At 34.4% G+C, this 23563-nt stretch overlaps 1 protein-coding gene across 1 annotated transcript in view; it reads right to left on the minus strand.

Annotated features, from left to right (window-relative positions):
* MED13 (mediator complex subunit 13) overlaps positions 1-23563 on the minus strand; it is an 83737-nt gene that overhangs the window by 5695 nt on the left and 54479 nt on the right. Inside the window, exons 16-28 of the mRNA XM_045299845.1 lie at positions 21088-21255; positions 14243-14466; positions 12766-12955; positions 11195-11660; positions 9857-10076; positions 9091-9282; positions 8728-8951; positions 7595-7737; positions 6878-7036; positions 5892-6077; positions 4612-4760; positions 2911-3084; positions 391-491 (exon numbers count right to left, since the gene is read on the minus strand). Of these exons, the coding sequence (XP_045155780.1) occupies positions 391-491; positions 2911-3084; positions 4612-4760; positions 5892-6077; positions 6878-7036; positions 7595-7737; positions 8728-8951; positions 9091-9282; positions 9857-10076; positions 11195-11660; positions 12766-12955; positions 14243-14466; positions 21088-21255 (2596 nt within the window). The remainder of the gene's footprint in view (positions 1-390; positions 492-2910; positions 3085-4611; positions 4761-5891; positions 6078-6877; positions 7037-7594; positions 7738-8727; positions 8952-9090; positions 9283-9856; positions 10077-11194; positions 11661-12765; positions 12956-14242; positions 14467-21087; positions 21256-23563) is intronic.

Consider the following 23563-nt stretch of genomic DNA (forward strand, 5'->3'; position numbering starts at 1 on the left):
TGTATAGATGTGCTTTACACAATTGATCTATGTATTGTGATAAATTGTATGAGCCCCAATAAATTGATTAATTAAAAAAAAAAAAAAACTGTAAAATTTGGAAGCAGTTCCCAATTAGTTATCTAAGATTTGAAGTCACTTTAAAAAATGGGTGGAAGGCATATAGTTGTGAATTCTTGAGGAAATAAAGGTAACTAATTTTCACAAAAATTATTCTCAAAGGTAGATTACACATGAGAAATGTACTCCTTTAGAATAATACAAATTTTCTAGAGAGCTAAAAAGACACACATGATAAAACTTCTTGCCCCCAAATAAGAAAAACCATAAAGACCAAATTGTATTCCTATAAAGTTGCAATGGAAAACCCCAAACGGTATAGAGCAGTACCTGAGGACATCTGAAGTCTGATTTGAGTCAAGTGGATGGGAGTGTTTACTGTGAAGCAGCTCATCAGATTGCACTGAAGGCACGTGGAGGTGCAAAGAGGCCTAAAAATGAACACAAAACCAGTCAGCCAAATGGACCAAAACTATTGGTTTTACCTTATTCTCTCCCAACATGTTCCTTAATGAAACACATTTTAACCCTATGTAATGAATGAAAGTCACTATAAAGAAGCTTGTTTTCCTTAACTAGTTCATTTTAAATTCATATCAAATCTTACCTCTTTTTTAAAAACCACTTAACAGCCCTAAGAAAAGATTTCCAATTATTTTTTTGTCTAATTTGATTAGATCTGTAAATGTTTAAGGAAAAACTAAATTGATAGACCAGAGTACAATATACTCTAAGCTACATAGAATTTAGGCTCTACAGACAAACCTACTGGTCTAGCACTGAAAAGGTTTCAGAAGCAAGTGTTAGTATTTTACTTTATGAAGCCATACACCTTACAGAAAGCTACCTTTAGCTGAACCCTTTTAAGTAGACAGTGTGCTGCTACCTTTTTTTTGTCCATTCTTCTTCATGATGGAGGCTCAGTAACAACTAACTGCTACACCTATTTAGGCAGGGCAATGAAGAGTGGGAGAAAGGAATGGGGTACTGTTCTTCACACTGGTTAAATATAGCAAATACTTTTGTTTATAATTTAATCTATAAAATAGTGTTAAAAAGCTATGACAAAACAATGGTGGTGTTCACTGCAGAAACTCTTGGTTGGTAGAGATTCTATATACTGTAAAAGGTTCTATAGTACATTAGGTTCTATTGTATATTGCCATCTCCTTTATAATTATAACATACATATATCTACATATCCACCTATATGTAGATACATGAACTCATGTTGTAGTTCTAAAATAAAACCGAAAATATGTATGTTTGAACTGTCTACAGATGAATGAATTTAATTAGTACTAGTGCTCTAAATCCTAAAATAGAAAGATTGTAAAGCATTTAGGCAATGACCCACTATTTTTCGAACAAAGAGAAACATACTAGGTGGTTTTATTGCCTATGGTATAAAGCTAAAATGGAATGCATGAAAAAAAAGGTGAACAAAGTTATGTTAAGTTATGCCTTACCTGGTAATTCAGAACCAGAAGTCCTAATCTTGTTACACTGTATCTGAGGGTGAATGCTCACTTTACACTATCCTCTCTGCAAATAAATATTGAGTAGAAAAGAATCTGGATAGTTCTTCACACTTTTTGTAAAGTAGTGTTTCCTTTAAAAAAATGTTCCCTGAGACACTAATGTTATGAACTATTAATAGGTGCTACAAAATCTGTTTCTTGTGTATTAAAATAAGTTTGGGAATTTCTAAATAAACTTGTTATTTCAGGCTGTTTTTTCAGAGCCTTTAACTACAATAGAGTGCAGATAGCATGTGCAGCCCTTCCCAAAGGACCAAAGAACCCTTTGTTTGTGGAGACTCTAAGGACTAATATTCTATGGAAACCCTTTGAGAATATGTTCTTGTAATAAGATCTGAATAAAACACTGCACATCTATTAAAAGGGGAATGACAATCAATCATATGATAAAACTATTACCTTGGCTGACGCTCTCTAAATACACATTTCATTAATAGGCAATTCCGATCAACATTTGTTTGTATTTTGTTTAATTGAAAAGATTAACAATAACAAGATACTAAAGCATAGCAACAAGCTTATAGGTTCAAGTATAATATAAATTCAGGAAAGTAAAGCATTCTAGCCAATCCTTAACCTACAAGTAAAAATCAGTTAGCAAGTACTTAGGTTTGCATGATTCAAGGAATAAAAACACAACTTCTGGTGGGTGTTTAAAGTGAATTATATACAGAGATTTATATATTTTGTAGTAGTAGATTTATAGACTCTTGTAAAGCATTTGTATATTATAATTTTAACTTGTTTATCTCAATCTCAGTTATATCACCTATTAATGAATTTGCTGATAAAAAAATCCTTAGATCAGAGAATGTTATCATTTGAAAACCACAACAGTTTTAATACAAATTACACAAACTTAAAGTTTTTTTAGGCAATAGTAAATAAAACTAAAAATCAAGTATTATTACAAAGATTATGAATTCGTTAACCCTTAAAATGATGCAGGATAATTCCTATTCATTGCAATTGCAGTGTGCTGTAATTCAAAGAACAGACTAATCACTGAAAAATACATATTGTAGTCTTTACTACCAATTTTTTACTTTTGATGAGTTTCTTATGACCACTAAAGTTTATCTACAAAATAAGATTACACTAGAGGTTAGTGCAAGGCTTTCCCCAGCTCTAATACTCTGTATATGCTGTTGAGAACACTAAGAGCAAGCATCTTAGGAAATTTGAATTAGGAATAATTAAAATTGAAACAAACAAAAGCTACTTCTTTCATTCAAAAACCTTCTGTATTTCTCAGGACTCCAAGCTGTCAATAAACATTATTTTAGGAACAGCACAAAAATGTCAATACCTTAAGAAAAAGGGGACACTGATATTGTGCTTGAGGACATGCTGACCAGAACCAGTCAGGTAATGGACCCGCTTTGGCAGTTGATACAAAGTAACCAAGAGCCAAGGGTTGCTGAAGAATATTAGTTACTTCATCATGAGATTCTGTTGAAAGTAGCCGATCAGTTCCTTGACCCTTGAAAAGAAAATTTAAATGTGTTAGTTCACTGACATACCTAGGCACCAGAATAGTTACTGGCAATCAGTATATTTAAAACAAATTAAAGAAATTAAAAAAATAGCTGCATCTAAGAGAATAGTTAGTAATAACATTAAAATAATAAGTTTTATTTTATGCAAACTGTTTAACAAGCTTCTATTAGAATGTTAAATCCATATTCAAAATGTGTGTGCAAACCTTCAATGAATACGTAATATTCAATGAAATTTCTAACTCACTTTTCTTAATATTCCCTTATAGTAATGTCTGACAACATCTCTCCCATCTCAATCTCAAAAGTAGCTGCAATTTATCATTGTTCATCTAGCACAAGATGTTAAATAGTTAATGGTGTTTTGGAAAGCATTATAACAGCACATAGGGACAACTATTAAATGATGGTCAACCATTAGTGCAGTCATTATATTTATTTAATATAAAGAAATAGCTTTTTAAAAGTTCTACGCATTAAATTGTTCATTCAGCTTTACCTATAACCAGAAAATTAAAAAAAACTGAAATGTCTTACATATTGAGAATGATACTTAAAATTATTATAAAGCAATAATGAATATTAGAAAACTGGCTATATTTAATGAAAGCTACCACATAAATTCAATTGGAAGAAAGACATTTTGCTAAACATAAAATATGCTTTTTTTAAAAAATTAAGATAGAATTACTAGTGATTTTCAATAATCTCAATATCTAGCCAGTTTATACGGGAAGAGCAAAGGTACTTTTATACTTTAAAATGATGGGTTTTAGACTTAGGCACAATACATTATCAAATAAAAAAATACTTTATCAAATAAGCACTATATATAATTTTATAGAAATATAAATGTATGTTGTTTAATGAAGCTTAAAACAAAACATCATCTTAATAACATTTAAAAAGGTAGGGTGTTCTGTGCTGCATATAATCTTACAAGAAAATTATTTCTGTATGTTCTCTAGCATAGTCCTGTTTATGAATGGCAAATCTTGGAGCCATGTGCTGATTTTCAGAGATACTGCTATTCTATAAATGAGTAGAAGCTATACTAAAGTGATGGGAAAACTGCCAAAGAAGTAATGCCAAGTAGTCTAGAAAACAGAAAATTAGGGAAAGCAGCGACTTAAAAACATTCATAACAAAGTATAATTCAAGGTGCTAAACTCTATGTAACACAAGCTCATGAATTTGCTGTTAGTTTCATTTCTTGTTGAGGAGCCTTGGTAGATTAAGGGTTGGGCTATTAACTATAAGGTCAGCAGTTGGAAATCACCAATCACTCCAGGGAAGAAAGATGAGTCTTCTCTGATAAAGACTTACACAGTCTTGGAAACTCATAGGGGTAGTTCTAACTGAACAGAATTGGTCAGAATTGATTTTCTGGCAGTGAATTTCACTTATTTGGTAATTTCCAAGGAAAAGGTAGTCTTTTACTTTTTATATCAAACTATTACTAGGTTAATGAACATACTTAGATAAACTTAACTTTTATAATTATTTATTACCTTGCCAGTATCACCTCCATGGGGGTAATGAGATCCTGGAGAATGTACAGGGGACCCAGTTGGAGATGCAGGAAGGATATTAATGATATCAGGGTCAAGATCATCTCCTGTGTCTAACAAATCAAAGATACCTATTCCATCTGCTCCATCTATAAAAAAAATAAAAAAACAAGATAATGATTTCCACATCCTATATATCTTTATAGAAGAGAATTACAATAAGTTAATGGATTTTTAATCGAATGGGCCAATTAAAGCAATATTTACTGAGTGTTAAGTATTTACTGAGTGCCAAGTATTGTGATATTGTGCTAGGAGTCATATATACAATTATCTGACCAAATTAAAGATCTTGAGATGGAGAAATTATCTGGATTATCAATGTAAAAAGTCCTTAGAAGAGGGAGGTAGTAGAGTTAGTGAAGGAGAACACCACACTGAGGTCTTTGAAGATGGAGGAAGAGGTTATAAGCCAAGGAATTTAAGTAGACTCTAGAAACTGGCAAAGGCATTCAAATGGATTCAAGAGCCTCCAGAAGGAACCAGTTTGCTGACACATTGTAGCCCAGAGATTTAATTTCTGACTTCTAACCTTCAGAACTTTAAGATAAAGTTGTGTTGCTTAAGTCACAAAGTTTGTATTAATTTGCTACAGCAGCAATAGAAAATAGAAAGATAGAAAAAATGTTAGTAATAAATGTCTTTACAATGTGGGCAACTAAGGATCACTAGAGTATTCCTTAATATTATGTTAAATATCAAATTATCTTAATATGTCAAAAGATAATTAAATACATTAAAAGAATAATTTATATCCATACTTGTGAATTTAAAGATGTTACATTTCCTACGGTAGCTAGGCTTGACTATTTAGTTTCTCCTCCATCAAAAGGAAACCTGTAACAACTTCTAGAAAAATAACATCTCTCTTCTCATAGTTAAAACAAATTATTGTTTTTGGCGAATTGAAACATAAAATGGTGACTATAAAATGAACTAAGAAGTCCTAATAGTACTATGGATTTAGCACTGGGTTGCTTACTACAACGTTGGTAATTCAAAGCCATCAGCTGCTAGACTGTAGAAAAATAAGGCTGCCTGTTCTCAAAAGGGTTTATAATTTAGAAAACCCTGTATCAAGGTCAAAATGAGTTGAAAACAGGAGAAAATGATGCTATGTGCTCCATTAAAGACTTATAGCCTTGGAAACTGCAGGAAGCAGTCCTATTCTGTCCTATATGGCTGTTATGAGTCAAACTTTTTAGGAACAAGTCACCTACCATTGTTGGGATTGAAAGCCAAGTCTAGGTTTTCAGTGGTATATGTAGCTGAAGCTACTTGTACAGACGCAGAAGTAGGGAACACAAGTATATGAGTACACGATGTGTCCTGTGGGGTATTTAGCTGAGATGTCTGCATGTTGAGAGTGGTGCTCCTTCCAAAAACAGAACCAGTTGACACAGCATCTGAGAAGAGAATGAAAGGCAATTTTTCTTTTAATGAAAGAAAAAAAATTTAAATATAGGCAGTCCCCAGGTTATGAATGAGATCCATTCTTAACTATGTCTTGAAGAATTTGTATGTCAGCCCAATTGTGCTTTTTATTTAGCCTTACTTTAGTACAAAAAGGAGTCCTTGTGGTGTAATGATTACACATTGGGACAAGGCTCTCTATTCAGGTAAAGAGTTACATTCTTAGAGACCCACATGGAAAATTCTACCCTGTCCTATAGGGTTGTTATTGACTCAATGGGGCAGTGAGTTTGAGGTGGTGTTTTTTTTTAAGGCCAAGAAAAAGCGTGAAGGCTTTTCAAAGATTTAAAAGCTGCATGTGCAGCATGTGAAGGTAACTGTGATAATAATTTTTTTCTTGGTAGGAATGGTTCAATCGTTTGAGCAAGAGCAAATTTACTTCACATTAAAGTAGGGCTACAAAGACAGTGGCGTCGTGCTCAAAGATGGTGCCATTTTGAATGCATGGCACTCTACAGTTGTCAATAATCCCCTCTCATACATAAGGCTCCTAAAGGACTCGCTTTGTTTCCATTCTAAGGCTGTTTCCAATTTCAGTTATTGTGATGAGTTAACCAGATAATAAAAATTCCTTTTGTGCTTCACTGGCCAAGCCAGAAACAGTTCAAAGCCCTACATTAAAGGGCAAGGAGGAATTATCCATAAGTGGGACTTTCATAACCTGGGAATTGCCTATACTGAAAAACTTAGGTGCACCAAGAATTCAATTTAATATGAATTAAAGATAGCTAACCTGGCATAATAACAAAAGAGCCTTGGGGTTCCATTGCTACTAAGCAAGCACTGAGAATGCTGGGAGAGTCTGCAGCAGATATACCACACATTCTACACATATCTTTGAGCCTTTTACTTAAAGACTGCAAGTTTCGACGACTCAGCAAACCACTCCAATCTGTGGGTATCAATAGTTAAAATAAAGATCCAGCATTAGTTAAGAACTAGAAGAACCTAAATTGAAACATAAAAATAGTAGTTAATGTTTTCAAAAGGGCTTTTCTTGATCAGAAATTATTATCAAGTCAAAATCTTTTTGTTGATAAAAATCAGTATTCTTGGTTTTTTTTGTTTGTTTTTTTATATATATAGATATATAGTGAAAAATAAAATTGTTGAAGGAAAAAAAAATCAATATTCTTTATTTGCCTAAGATTAGTATTCAATCAGTATTTGCTTAACAGGGGATGAACTATGCAGAAATCAGAAAAACTTTAACACAAAAAACAGCAGTAATAACAGATGTTAAAATATAGTATCAAAAAATAGTTCAACAGTAAAATGGCCTTTTAAAATTTAAATAAGACATTTGTGGCTTAGACCTATGTGGTTCCTCTTTTTAAAAAAAATGCTTTTAATGATCACCTTTGGATTACATTCCATACTTAAATGTAGTCTTAACAGCGTGTGAATTTAACTGAAAAAAGAAATTCAAGTTATAAAAACACAATTTTACCTTTTAATTCTCCATGACCAATCCTTCCGAGGCGACCAATTACAACTCTCCATGGTAATGAACTCATTTGTATAAGTCCTAAACACCATTCCCAGAGCTTCTGTAGTCCAAACCTTCTAGCTGAACCTTTTTTCCGACGAGCTCTGTAAGAAATAAAAAGACAGCCAAACATTTAAAAAATCTTTTACTTGTATTTTTTAATTGTGAAAAACTGGTTCCATAATTTTAATGCTTGACATTTTTTACATAATCTTAAACAAGAATACACATAAAAACGGAGGCTTATCATGGTAATTTCTAGTACACGTTAAAATACATATAAACTTAAACATTTTTTAATTTTTGTTCAATCACCACCTGAATTTATCAGAAACATGGCTTTCTCTAAGGGTTGGTAAAGTTCTTCTTTAAAAACCAGATAGTCAATATTTTAGGATTTGAGAGCCATTGAAATTGTTACAGCAATTCAACTCTATGTTGCATCATGAACAGGTACAGCCAGATTTGGTGGACCCCTACCATTAAACTTGAGCTTCAAGTATGGTAAGGAAAGCACCAAACATCCCAAAACAAACAACATTGCTGTATTCTTCTTTATACGTGTCTTGTATTAGGCAAGTATGTGTACAATGTAAGTAATCTGTGGTTGAGTAACAATAGCTAGTACCATTTCCTGAGTACTCACTATGTATAGGCATTTAATCCAGTCACTGTAACACCTCATTTTATCCTAGCAACACTATGTGGCAGATAAAAGTATCCACTCAATTTTACATATAAGCACACTTTAGTGATGCTGACTAAATATTTTTCCTAAGGTCACAGAGACAGCAAACAGCAGAGTTGAGATATGATCCTCAATCTCTCTAAATATAGAATGACTATGAAAATGGTGTTTCGTTATTGTTACATAAATAAGTCAAAATCGATGTGATGGCAGTACTTAACCACCTCTTATTTTTAATTTTACCCACAATCCACCCTAATATTTTAATGTATACAACCATTATGTATGTTTTCTATTCAGTAAAAATTGGATCTACACCATATAAACTGTATGTATACACTTTTACATATTTATAAAAATTAATTTTTCATAAAAATGGATGATACATTTAGGGAAATTTCAGTACCTGTTTGGAACATCAATATTAATGATACAAGTTTCTAAAAGTTCTCCATAAAGATCTGTGCAAGATGCAAGAATCCATCTTTGATCATGTGATAAACAGTAGCCCACAAAAAGAACATTGTACTTCTGACCAGCTTCTCCAAAAGTTTCTCCAAGCTCTGTTTGCTTGTCCTTTACAGGAGCCAGGATAAATGGAGGCGTATAAAGTCGAATGCACTCTGGTCTCTGTAAAATAAAAAAATTATCGTATCCTATCTTTTACTGGGAATTTGACACAATTTACTCAATTGTAATAGCGAAATAAATAACTCCAATTAATTTTCCATAAAATTATAATATTTACAGTCATGTAAAATATACTTACATCAGGACTTTTAAGAGCGGTTTCCATGGCTAAACCTGGGCCAAAACCAGTCAGTGTTTTCACATTGGTTGATGATGGAAGTGGTCTCCGACACTGGGTGAAGGCCGAAAAAGCCAGAGATTTTAAATGCTGGGTATGGATTTGCCTATCTTCATGCTTCACAGGTTGCAACAGGTATTGACAAGGAACAATCTACGAAATATAGGCAAACAGTACAAATGTTAAATTTTGTAACAAGAGAAAAGTGAGCTCATAAACTCTCCTAAAAACTCTTTGCTAGAAAGTTTAAACAGAACTTTTATTTAAATGATAAGCTAAAGAACTATGTTTTCTGGTCTATTATCAGGACCACTAAGTGGTGTCATAGTTAAAGTGTCTACTAAAAGATTGCTGGTTCTAAAACACCAATTATTCCTCAGGAGAAAGATTTGGCAGTCGGCTTCTGAAAATATTTACACCTTTGGTAACCCCATGTGGCAGTTCTACTCTGTCCTATAGGGTCATGATAAGTTAGAATTACCTTGATGGATTAGGTTTACTTTTGGTTTACTAATTATAGAGATTTTTTTTTTTAAAACAAAGTAGTCCACTTTACCAAAGGGCCTTGAACTAAAGGATTATCTAATATTACTCCCCATTGTTACTGTGGTATGACTGTAAAGCTATCCTTTCTTAAATTTCAAAAAAATCCATTTGAATATAAAAATGTATTATCTTTGACATTTTTATTAACTTATGTTTAGCTTATATTATTTATCATTCTTACCTGTACAGAAACAGTACTCTTGATATGAGGAGGAAGAGTCTGGACCATTTCCAAAAAACATCTAAGTAGCCCCAAAGTCCATACGTTAGAAGAATTAGTATTCTCTTCTTTATTTTCATATGTAAAAGGATCAATTATATAAACAACAATTGCAGGTGGATAGGTGATTGCATGTGAATCACCATCTGTAGGTATTCCAACTTTATCCCGATCCATTGTGCTAAAAGTTGAGGTAGGAATAAGACCATTAAAAGAGGGAAAAGGTGCATTTTTCTTGGGGTGGTATCAGTGCGGAATCTTAATGCCCCTCGACTTTTCTGTTTTTGGTGGAGATATCCATGAGCTTCTCAGAAAATAAGAGACAGCTCTTTCTTCCTAAAATAGAACCACAAACACCTAACTTCAGGGTATAAAACAGAGATCTTAGGTTAAGACCTCTTGCATTTTAAAAAAAAGGGGGGTTGGGGGATAGAAATTTTTAAATCACAGGATACCAGAAAGTGGATTTAGTATTAAAACATAAAATGGAAACAAAGATAAGTTAAATGCACTGGCAAGGCCACAAGCTGGCCAGAGGTAGAGCCAGGTAAGAAAGACACTAGGTTTCCAGACTTGAAAGCCAATTTTCTCCCCTACATTAATGTACTGCACATATTCGTTGACTTCAATAGTGAATAATTTTCATTCTTTGATGTGATTTGATTCCTTAAAACTGTAAAATTTATTTAGATATTCAAGAAGGGTAAACATATTTGAATAATAGCTGTTAGCCACATATATGAGAGCTGAAATCTATAACCAAGCTCAGAAAGCTTTATATATAAAAAAGAAAACTTAAAATATAAATCAAAAGCAAAGTACAAACACCTTCAATATAAAAATATAGTCATCACTGTTAAATTATGAATACCTTGAGTGCTTAGAAGTACTGTATACAATTGTCATATATTACCTTCATTTTATAGATAAAGAAATATATTAAAAAAGACAACTTTCAAAAGTTACATAGCCAGTATATGAAAGAGCTGTATTCCAACACTGGTTATGACAAAGTCCCAATGGGTTGGCATGATAGTAACTTTTAATGATTATAATGATGTATGTAAACTAATCTGACAGTTATGATGTAGACCAGATTTAAACATCAGATAGATTAATAGTTTTTAGAGGTCTTAATTTCCATTCTAGTGTTCTATGACAAAGACAAAAAAAATTTATTTAGGTAATAATATAAAAACTAAAACTTCAATAAGCTATACAAGCTCTTTATAGTCAGTCAGTATTACTTCTTTAAGGAAAAGAAATCGTGTTTCTATTTTTGCAAAGATCAGACGCTACCTTTCAGACACATCAGGATGGGGCTGAGTAGAAAGCAAAGATGACTCTCCAGAAGCCCCAGCTGGTTGCAGAGCTGATGACTGCTGCCCTCCGAACTGGCCATTTGGAACTGTGGTTGTTTGTGTAGACATGGATCCTGCAGCACTAGTGTTCATACTGCCAAAAGGTGGAAATGAAGGTAGTTTACTTGATGAGACTCCACTATTCAAGCTGGAGGATGATGATGATGAAGTTGACGTTGTGGTCAAAGTTGAGTTAGCTGTGGCAACTGAAGAAGACATGGCACCACCTGAAGTCAATGTCACAGTGCTGCTCGCTGCAGATGCTTGGGTGGTGGATGGAGTGGTGGTAGCATTTCCAGTACTTGTCATCTGAGGTGGAGTAATCAAAGACTGGCTTGTAGGGACAACTAAATTTGGCTGGGAAAGTAGAGAACTGTCCAATGGCTGGGAAGCAAGATAAGGACCTGAAGATAATAAAAATAATCATATTCAGAATTATTTAATTATTTACTTCACTACTTTTTTACTCCTACATGAAAACCAATAATCTAGTTGATGCTTCTATTGCAATTACCCTCACTAACTGCTTACAATTGATACTAGCTTTCTATTTCCCCTAGAAACTAAAGAAATAAAATAAATGAAATTTTAAAAGGAAATCAGCAATTTCATTCAAGTTAAAGTTATTATGAAAGTGAAATAAAATTGTTAATAAAAGAAATTAATTAAGTTGCCATCAAACCATTCAGAGAATGGTTACAAAAGGCAGATTCAATAAAATATTAACTATGTTTACTGTTGTGCGCTATGAAGTTGATTCCAACTCACAGCAACCCTGTAGAGCAGAGTTGAACTACCCCATAGAAATCTTATGCTCTAATCTTCTGGGAGCAGAATATCAGGTCTTTTCTCCCACCAAGCAACTGGTAATTTTCTTGAATCACACATTTTGATTAGCAGTCAAGCACTTTAACCATTGTACCACCAGGACACTGTAACTACTAACTATACTGGGAGGAAACTAATTAAAATATAAAATGGAATGCTATCAGAGGGTTCAAATTATAGACATGTCTAATAACAAGATTCACTGTTTTATATTGAGTCTAAAGTAAATCTATTGATACTTAATTTAAGAGTATGAAAAACAAGTTTTAAATTGCTGCCACAAAGAACTGTGTCTTGGTATTGAGGTAAAAGCAATTTATTTTACCTCTAAATGATTAGTAAATCAAAACTCATGTTAATAAAGCCAATGAAAATAAATGCAAATTCATCAAGTCCTATAGAATTAACAAAAACAAACTGCTTCTAACTATAACTTCTTCCCTGATTGAGTCCACACACCAAAAAAACAGCAAATTTTTCCTATAAAGGGTCCAATAATACATATTTCAACCTTTGCAAGACACAATGTTTGTTATAATTACTTAACATTAGTATTGTAAAGCAAGCATAGACATATGTATACAAATGATGTGGCTACGTTCTATTAAAATTTTATTTGCAAAAATGTGAGTGAAAGAGCCACACTTTGGTGCCATTATATAGTAAATACAAATTTAATACCTAGGTCATATCTGCAGACTTGTGCATAAAGCTTGAGTTTAGAAAATGCTTCATTGTTACCATCAGCTGCCTGAGAAAACCATTCTGCTACCAAATTTTCTGGCAGTTTCTTTGATGCAGTAGATCCAACTCTCATGATCCCATCTGTCAACAGTCGTGAAATAGGTCTATGCTGACCTAAACGACAGGACTACAAATATGCATAGAAAGAAGAGGTGAATTTATTACAGCATTTGGGTACATATAATAAACCATATAAGTTGTTTAAATAAGCTTAATGATTTACAACTAAAATGCAGCATAAAGACATCAAGCATGAATGGTATGTGTATTATTTTTCCTTTATTCCTTGAAAGTTCATTAATTTCCTTCCATAATCAAAATTATATACATAGTGAAATTAAAACAACTAGACAGTAACAATGTAAGGATAGTCCTATATTTTTTGCCAGCTTTCCCCAAAGTGTGTTCTGTGGGCCACTGGGGTTTCTTTTAAGAAATGCCATGTCATAAATAAATAAGTAGATAGATAGATAGATAGATAAGACAAATGAACGAAATTCCATGTCAAAAAAGTTTGCAACAATGTTGTTAAGTGACATCATAGCACAACAGAACAAAACATTAACACAACAGTTATTAAGCAAATATGGACAAAGGATTTCCTTACTGCAAGACTTTTTCATAACTTAATTTGAATTGTGAATCTCTAAAAGAGTATTATACACAACTATTCAACTCCCAAACTATTAAACTCTTTCTGAGAGAACTTTATAGAACAAGTGTTCCATGTAACATTCTTTGGGAAATATTTATTAGACAAAACACATTAACCTTGTAATTAAGTGGAAAACTAACAAAGAGCAAAACCAGCAAAGATGTGACAATTCAGATTGTAAAAAATATTTAATATTCAAGCCTGGACCTCCAAACACTTATGGGAAAAGGCAGGTGTAATTAACTGTTTATAACCTTTAGCACTTAGAAAAAAAAATTATTGGGTGTAATGATGGATATAACTTAAGAATTAATATTTGAAATATCAGTCAAGAATTTAACTGAAAAAAAAAAAAAAAGAATTTAACTGAAATGGCATTAGATCTAGGATTTTATTTCACCTATGAGGATACTGAAGCTGAGTGTCATAAAAGATCATGATTACACTTTATAAATGCAATTTTCCCACTGGATATATTAACATTGCTTTAAAATAAGGTTATCTTATATGGGTCATATGCCCTCAATGTTTTTTCTCCAAGATGGCAATTCCTACTGTTACTCATAAAACACACATATAACAATGGGCCTGGGTCAAAATTGAGAAAGAATGTAACTGGCTAGAATGAGAACTAAATATCCAGTCTGAAATCACTATACATAGCCCTGATATAATTAGTTAACCTAATTGATACTTTATAAATTACAATACAAATCATAAGTTAGTTCTACAATATGATGCATATTTAAGAACACCTACCTCATATATTGCAGTAAGATCTCTAAAAAAACTCTTAGCTCCATTTAACAAGGCTTCATTCTCTGGACAGAGTACAACATAGGCTATATCTCTTTGAGATCCATAAGGTTCCAGCATAAGTCTCTCCCAGTAAGGGAGAGCAAATGGAGAAAGCACCAGAAAATCATAATCATAACCCAACAGAAATGTGGGTATTGGCAGTGGTTCTGGGGATTCATCAGTTCCTAAATAAAACAGATATATTTTAAGAAAACATTGTAAAGCAGTTCCAGTTAAGAAATTCCTAAATGGTCTTTAGAAAATATAATTTGCCGTTAGCTTAATTTAAATGTAAAAAAATTAATTTAAACAAAACATAGCAGTAAGGAATATGAAGGGGGCGTTCCTTAATTTTCATAAACCTGGGTAAAGCATTTCTAATCATAATATAAACACTGATCATTAAAAAAAGATTATTCTGACTACAAACTTAAAATTTCTACATAACAAAAACATACCATAAGTAAAGCCAAAGATTAATAACATATTGGAAAAAATACTAATGCATATAAAAAACTTAATTTCCTTAACATATAAAGGAGACCCTTGTATCCAAAAGATAATGACAAATTTTTAAAATGGGGAAAGGATATATAGAAAGTTCATAGAAACACAAATACCTTTTACATAAGAAGATGCTCAATCTCTTAAAAGAGAGCAATTTAAAACTAATAATAAAACCAAACAATGATAATATGCTTATTGTTGCTTTATACCATTTAATCAAAACTCTTTACCTATAGATGGCAAACGAGGCATAGTTGCTAAATAAAACCTCTAAAACATCAGAGACCCAATGAAACTGATACAATGATAAATCCTGGAACCCTGAATTTCTGAGGATAGAGAAGTGGAAAGAATAACAACTCAGAGAAGCTGAAAAGAGCAGCCGAAAAGGAGACAGAAAGGTGAGTTGTCAGATGGCCTGAAGTGGCCCAGGAAACTTGAATTTTTGCAAGCAGCATTTGAGACAGAAGCCTGACTTTGACAAATGCACGCCGTGGCTGGTGGTAAGAAAGATGGGGTCTTCCTAGTGACCAGAAGTGTACAGTCCCCACCCACACCCACCCAAGAGCTGGTAAGACCTCCACAACCTCACAAACACCTGTTCTGCTACCTCTTATGGATTAGGCACCAGGTGCAGAACCCTAGTATCTAGAGGTACGTAAAACCCCCCTCATCAGACCTGCAGACTACCCGCAGTAGTGAGTTCCTGGTTCCTCTGAAAAAGCAGTAACTTTCGCTGAAACCAGCCACCCCGTCCCCAGCGGCCCTCTGGTCCCAAAAGAATTCCTCTGGGAAGAAGGACCCTGACCTCAGCAACCATTTGAAGAGGCACAAACCGTAATTCTAGATCAGGCGACGACTCCAGAAAAGCTACTAGGAACTCCACCTAGGCTCTAGGGAAGGAACCACCTCTTGCTTCCTTCACTTAGGAAGCTCCTTGGCTGGCAGATGGTGGCCTGTACCCCAAGTTTTCTCCTTTCCCTCCTTTTCCTTTCCCCTTTTTATTCTTCCTCTGCTATCTGGCTGTTTCTTATTTTTTCCCTTCCTTTTTGTTTTTTATCTTTTCTTAGTTTTTTTTTTTCCTTTTATATTTTCTTTCCCCACTCCCTAGTTCAGCTTAAAATTTTCCTGTTTTTATTTTCCCTATTTTTGTCTTTATAGGTATTACATTCTTTTTTTCTTGCCATTGTTTGCTTGCTTGCTCTCACTTGCTTTTTTCTCTTATTTTTTCTCCCCATCTCACTAAACCAGAAGCCACAACCGTGTCCACTTGACCCAGCCACATCCAGACTTCCTGCAACAACAAGTACTGGAAAAAAGACACTACCTGCTTCTTAAACCACCTGATCACTATAGACAGTAGTCAACATCAGCGGAACCAGAGTTCACTTGTTCAAACCAAATAGCTGAGTAATATGCATATACTCACATTCTCTATCACATCCAACTGAAGACAGGTGATGAGTTGCCTAAGAACACATCAAAGTAAAACTATCAATTAAATTAAGTACACCACCACCACACTGCCTGAGAGACAATAGGCAGGTTCACTGTGCATGATGAAACAAGACAGAGGGGCTCAAATGAGAGACCAAAACACAAGAGTCAGAACACCTTTCTCAGGAAGAAAAGGCATTGACTATACCTGCTAAGGAATTCAAAAGCATAGTCTTTATATAATATTTTGAAAATGCAAAGGAGTAGAACAAAATCAACAGATGGGCAAACTACTGAGCTTGAAGACAAATCTTGCAATTCTAATCTCCTAGAGAAATAATAAGAAAAGGACTGAAATAATAGAAGTCTAAGAATTATGTGGGGCATAATCAAGAGGAACAACTTACATATAATTGGAACTGCTAAACAAATAGACAAAAAAAGACAAATTATTGAAGAACTGTTAGAAGAAAAGTTCTATATAACATCACGAAAGACAAGATGTGTATTCAAGAAGCTGAATGAGTCCTAATAGTCCCTAAAAGAAAATCACCAAGACATATCATATTGAAACTTTCCAAAACCAAAGACACGGCAAGAAACCTGCTGAGGGAAAACAGAAAGTTTCCTACAAAGGAGAACCAACAGGATTAAGCTCTGATTTCTAGCACATACTATGCAGGCGAGGTGGCAGTAGGATGACATACACAAACTGAAAGGCCAATCAAGAATCATGTTGTTGTTAGGTACCATTGAGTTGGCTCTGACACACAGTGACCCTATGCACAACAGAACGAAACACTGCATGATCCTACACATCATCCCCCCAATTTACTGTTCTTAAGCCTGAACCTAGTGATATAGCCACTGTGTCAATCCATTTCCTTGGGAGCTTTCCTCTTTTTCACCATCCTTCCACTTTACCAAACATGATGTCTTTCTCCAGGGACTGGTTTGTCATAACAGTACGTCCAAAGTATGTAAGGTGAAGTCTTGTCATTCTTGCCTCCAATGAGCACTTTGGCCTTACATCTTCCAATAGACTGGTTTGTCCTTTTAGCAATCCATGGTACTGTCAATATTCTTCTCCAGCACAATTCAAATGCACTGATTCTCCCATATTCAATGTCCAACTCTCACATGTCTATGATGCAATAGAGAATACCATGGCTTGGGTCAGGTGCACCTTAGTCCTCAGAGTAACATCCTTGCTCTTCACTACCCTAAAGAGTCTTGTGCCGGAGATTTACAACACATCTTTTACTCTCTTGACTGCTACTTCCATAAGCAATGGTTGTGGATCCAAGCCAGATGAAAGCCTTGACAATGTCAACCTTTCCTCCATTTATCATGATGTTACCTATTGGTCCAGTTGTGAGGATTTGGGGCTTTCTTACATTGAGTTGTAATCCACACTGAAGGCTTTAGTCCTTGATCTTCATCAGCAATTGTTTCAAGCCCTCCTCACTTTCAGTAAGCAAGGTTGTGTCACCTGCATACGGCAGGTTGTTAATAAGCCCCCCACCTATCCTGATGCTGCACTCTTCTTCATATAATCCAACTTTTTCTGGATGATTTGTTCAGTATACAGATTGAACAAGTACAGCAAGAGGGAAAACCCTGACACACACCTTTCCTGATTTTAAATCATACAGTACTCCTTAGCTCTGTTCCCACAACTGCCTCTTGATCCAAGTATGAGTTCCAAATGAAAAAAAAAAAAGTTCCAAATGAGCACAATGAAGTGTTCTGGAATTCCCATTCTTCTCAAGGCTATCCACAGTTTATTATAGTCCACACAGTCAAATGCCTTTGCATAGTCAATGACACAGAAGTAAAAATCTTTCTAGTATTATCTACTTTTAGCTAAAATCCATCTTACATCAGCAATGATACCTCTTGTTCCATGTTCTCTTCTGAGTCTTGCCTGAACTTCTGGCAATTCCCTGTCAATGTACTACTGCAACCATTGTTGGATGATCTTAACCAAGAATCATATACCGAGCAAAATTGTGTCTCTTAAAAACTGTGAAATGAGGATATTTCCAAATAAATTAGGAATGTGCAAAAGCCAGATCAAATTTATAAGAAATATTAAAAGCAAAAAAAAAAAGAAATATTGGAAGCAGTTATTTGACAGCAAATCAACAGTCAGAAAACAGAAATTAACATATCTCAATTTTATTCATAAGTAAATCCAAATATAAATGTATACAATGTAAAACAAACCTACAAAACTGAAAATAAGAAACCACAGATATTGATTTGTAATGAAGATAGTTACAAAGTAAAAAGAGGACTACAAAGCAGTTACAGAATGTCCAAAACAGGAAGGAAGTAAGGTGGATAGAAGAGGAAGGCAGTCGATACATATAAGATGAGGAAATTTGGCAAAAAATGGAGTCTAGAGAAGACATTGGAAGGAATGCAAAGAGCTAAGCACTGTTGTGTACATAATACCACAAATACAGTGATCAACAAGTTGATCACAATGGATGAGTGAATATGGAAGAGCAGAAGTTTACCTACATACACTCAGATGTACCATTACTTGCAACTGTATCTATACGTTTCGTGGAGCATAAAGGGGTCAAAGTTATAAAAAATTTCTTGGACATACCCAGGTACCTTTAGAAAACGAATCACTAGGTCTAGGGCTCAGGACCCCAGTCTTGAGGGACACCAAGGTCAAAATACATAATATGGCCACAAAGACAATGTTTCACATTCTACTTTGATGAGCAGAAACTGTGGTCTTAAAAGCATGTGAGTAGCCAACTATGGTGCAACTATAGGTCTCTTCTTCTCCGGAGGAGAGTGATAAAAATCAAACACACAGAGAAACGAATGGACCACGTAATCATTAGTTCTCACAACCCCTGAGACCAGAAGAACTAGATGGTCCGTGGCTACCATAACCAACTGGTCTGAAAAGGATCAAATTAAAAGGCCCTGAACAGAATGGGAACAAAACAAAAAATCAGGAAGGAGACCAAGTAAGTTTGCTGGTTAGACAGAGACTGAGACTATGGTCCTGCGTCCCTCTTTTGTTTTTTTCCCTGTGTCACTCTTAAGACCTGGAGAACTTTACCCTGTGGCTCAATTTCGGCCCAACGATAGCTTAGTCTATGAAGGGGAATAGTAATAATCTCCATGTGTGCATTTGGGACCAAGGGGGGAGCATTTACCCAAGAACAAAGTTCAGATGGTTTAGGAAAGGAAAAGGAATAGAGAAAGGAAATAGGGAATGATATTAGATTGAGGGGATTTTAATTAATGATATGAAATCAGGTAAATGAATCATTGAATGTACGACTAATTAATTAGATCTGCTCTGTAAACCTTCAACCAAGGCACAAAAAGGTTTTTTTTTGTTTTTTTTTTAATTGACCTAATTTTAGAAGTGAGAAAACAAAAATAGTTAAGTTTGGCAATTTGTCCAGTATTAAATGTAAAGTGACAGAGCTAGACCATGAATGCAAGAAGTCTACTCTGAAAATTTTAGCTGTTCTACCTTTCAAACTACAATGAAATACTATTTTCACGCATCTACTGTGTACTCTATCAAGCAACGGTTTGGAAGATTGTAGAGGCAGAAGTCTAAAATGATACTGTAGAAAGTAATCAGGCAACATGAAAAAACAAGCATATATGCGTTAACCTACGGATATATGCATTATTGGAAAATGCTTGTAATAACAATGTAAACAACCTATATATCCATAAGGGGACTAAGAAAATAAATCATGTATAAACCAAGACACTGTATTAACTATTAAATATATTAATAGTTTATATAAATAATGTAATAGTTTAACAGTTTAATATTAAATGATTAAAATCATTTAATAAATAATGCAAAAGTTTAAATCTAATAAATTGCTGCAATCTGCATTTGCCACCAAATGCAAGGATATGTATGTGAGAAAGAGCATGAGAGATTTAAATTATTTATCATTCGTTAAAAAATAATTAAATATTTAAACCTATTTCTGTACATAATGCATTGTGAAATTATGCACCGAATTCTTCCAAATATATTTTAAAATGTCCAATTACACTCCATCTTTCCAGAGATAATCTTAAACAAATATAACATATTCTAAATGATTTTTCCCCATGACCACTATTACCAGCTGTCATCTAGTTAATTTAGATTCATGCTGATCCTATGTGTGTAGGAATAGAACTGTGCCTAAGAGTTACAATGGCTGATTTTTGAAAGTAGATCACTAAGTCTTTCTTCCAAAAGTCCACAGGGTAGATTAAAAACCTCCAACCTTCCAGTTAGCACCACTTGTACCAACCAGGGACTCTTATTATCATTCACCTACTGTGTACCATAAGACCACCACTCATTTGGTACTCTTATGACAACTAGCAAATCCTTGTCACTGTTTTAATTGCCTTTCTCCCCCCACCCCCCCCCACCCACCACACACTTGGAAACTTTTATTTCATCAGTATGCATCTCAAACATGGGTAAACATATTTTAATTGCCGTTTAGGGCGCAGCCCCTATAATCACTAGTATTACCTTTCTCTCATTCAAATAATTTCCATTCAATTTTGGAAATAATTTACAAAAAAGGTGTTTTGAGCCTTTTAAAAAAATTTTAGGCAGCAGAACCCTTTTCCAAATAAAACCTCACTGGGAAGAGAAATATATAAAATAGATCTAAGTTAAGTTGTTCTTTTTCAAGTGGGGTTAGAGAAACCAGCAGTTGCACGCAGAAAGGAAGAACAGGATTGACCATAAGTTTAGTGGTTAACTTAGGTTTTTAAGAATAACCACAAGATGTAGTTAAAGAAGTAGCATTCTGGCTTGGTATTAGAAATATGAGGACTGATAATTTACTTACCATAGGAGCCTCGGCCAGCCATTTTATGAAACTGTTGCCAAGTGAGAGGACCCTGAACCCCCCAAGGCCGTACTGTTCTTTTTTTCTGAATAGCATCCTGAAGAACTGGCTGAAGAGAAAGGAGCATTCGAAGTATATCCTGTGAGCACTGCATACTCACATCTACAACTATTGAAAGAAAAAAAAAGTGAAAAAGCGTAGCTATTGTCAAGGCAAAGAAATAGTATTTTCAGATAATAAATACACTTCAGTTCTTCATGATTAAGCATTTGATTGTAAAGAGAACTATATTAAGTTCTACTTAAAATTATACAAAAAAATAAATTATACATAGAAATGGTGTGTAAAATGATCATATAAAGCTGGTCATAATGACTGTTTTAATTTTATAAAAATTATGGACTACACATATGTACAAATATACTTGATTCAATTGATATATGGATTGTTATAAGAGCAGTAAGAGCCCCCAATAAAAGGATCTTTTATTAAAAAAGTTATGGACTATAACTTCTATATAAAACTTTGCATATTAAGACATAAATGTGTTCAAATTTTAAAGTGTTATTATCCTGATATTTTATAAATCTACACTTAAAGATTAAATATTGTCAATTATTATGACCAGTTGACTTGATAGCTGAGGTTTATTTTATATTCTGATCAACTATCCAAAAGAAAATGAAAAATATTGGTTTTAAGTATTAAATGGCTATCAAAATCACTAATGAGATGAGTATAACTAATCTGCTCCCTAGTATGGTTTTGGTTATACGATTAAGCCTGTTTGAATATACTGTTATAATAAATCACTCAATTTTAATTATTATTTTAAATTATTTTCTAGTATTAGAAATGTAGAAGTAATTTAAATACATTGCTAATAGCTATCACATACAATTGTGCTACAATAATCAAAACTACCTATGCAGAGCAATGAATTAATATGGCTTTGTGACTTCCAAACAATGATTGAGTGTGATGATTGAGTAAGATGCTTCTGACCTGCAAAGGGGATTGGACAGCTCTGCTAATAATGCAAATAAGAGCTGATGGTGCCCGGCTATCAAAAAGTATAGCATCTGGGGTCTTAAAGGCTTGAAGGTAATCAAGCGGCCATCAAGTTCAGAAGCAACAAAGCCCACATGGAAGAAGCACATCAGCCTATGCAACCAAGAAGTGTCGAAGGGATCAGGTATAAGGCATCATCAGAACAAAAAATCTTACCATAGTGAATGATGGGGGGAGTGCGGAGTAGAGACCCAAACTATGAGTAGGCCACTGGAGATCCCCTGGCAGAGGGGTCTCAGGGAGGAGATGAGCCAGTCAGGGTGCGATGTAACAACGATGAAAAATACAACTTTCCTCTAGTTCCTAAATGTTTCCTCCCCGCTCCCACTACCATGACTCAAATTCGACCTTGCAAGTCTGGCTAGATCAGAGGATGTACACTGGTACAGATAGGAACTGAAAATCCAGCGAATCCAGGGCGGATGAGCCATACAGGACCAGTGGTGTGAGTGGCGAAACAGGGGGGGTAGAGGGAGAGTGGGTAGGAAAGAGGGAACCGATTACAAGGAACTGTATGTGACCTCCTCCCTGGGGGACCGACAACAGAAAAGTGGGTGAAGGGAGACGTCAGACAGGGCAAGATATGACAAAATACCCATTTATAAACTATCAAGGGCTCATGAGGGAGGGGGCAGCGGAGAGGGAGGGGAAAAATGAAGTCCTAATGCCGGAGGTTTAAGTGGAGAGAAAATGTTTTGGGAATGATGAGGGCAAATGCGCTTTACACAATTGATGTGTGTATGGATTGTGATAAGAGTTGTATAAGCCCCTAATAAAATGATTTAAAAAAAAAAAAAGAACAATTAGTTCTTATGAAGCGGCCCTACTCAATACTTGCTTTCAAGAAGCAATAACTGAAGATAAGGGTGCTACAGCAGTGTGGTGAAGAAATCAGATGGTGCTTGGTTACCAAAAAGAATAGTGTCAAAAAAAATGGTGTCTGGGGTCTTACAGGATTGTCCTAAAACAAGCACCCATCGAAGTGAGTTGTCAGCTAAGGTCACACAAAAAAGGCATACCATCTAGTGAGATCCAAGGATTGTACATAAAATCCAAAACCAGAGGAGGGAATAGGATTAGAGCTTAAATTCTAAGCACCCAGTGTGCAGAAGGCTTGGATGACAGTGAAAGCTCAAAATCTAACGGCAGCATTCCCATGTGGATTAAACATCTGGAAAATCCCGACCACTGATTAGGGATATGAATAACCTTGGTTTCAGACAGAGTGCTCTGCAAAGTAGATTAATACTGTTGTACTTGGTTAAAATTTAATACCTCATACTTTGTTTTTAACTTTTTCAATAATTTTAAATTTGTTCTGGTTTTAATTATTTTCTGCTTTATTTAGGATTGAGGCCTTTCTGTGTTTAATTTTGTAACTTATTGGGGGTATGAGGAGTTGAAT

This window comes from Echinops telfairi, unplaced genomic scaffold (genome assembly GCF_000313985.2).
Source record: "Echinops telfairi isolate 266 unplaced genomic scaffold, ASM31398v2 ScPeMD7_7458;HRSCAF=8496, whole genome shotgun sequence".
Taxonomy (NCBI): Eukaryota; Metazoa; Chordata; class Mammalia; order Afrosoricida; family Tenrecidae; genus Echinops; species Echinops telfairi.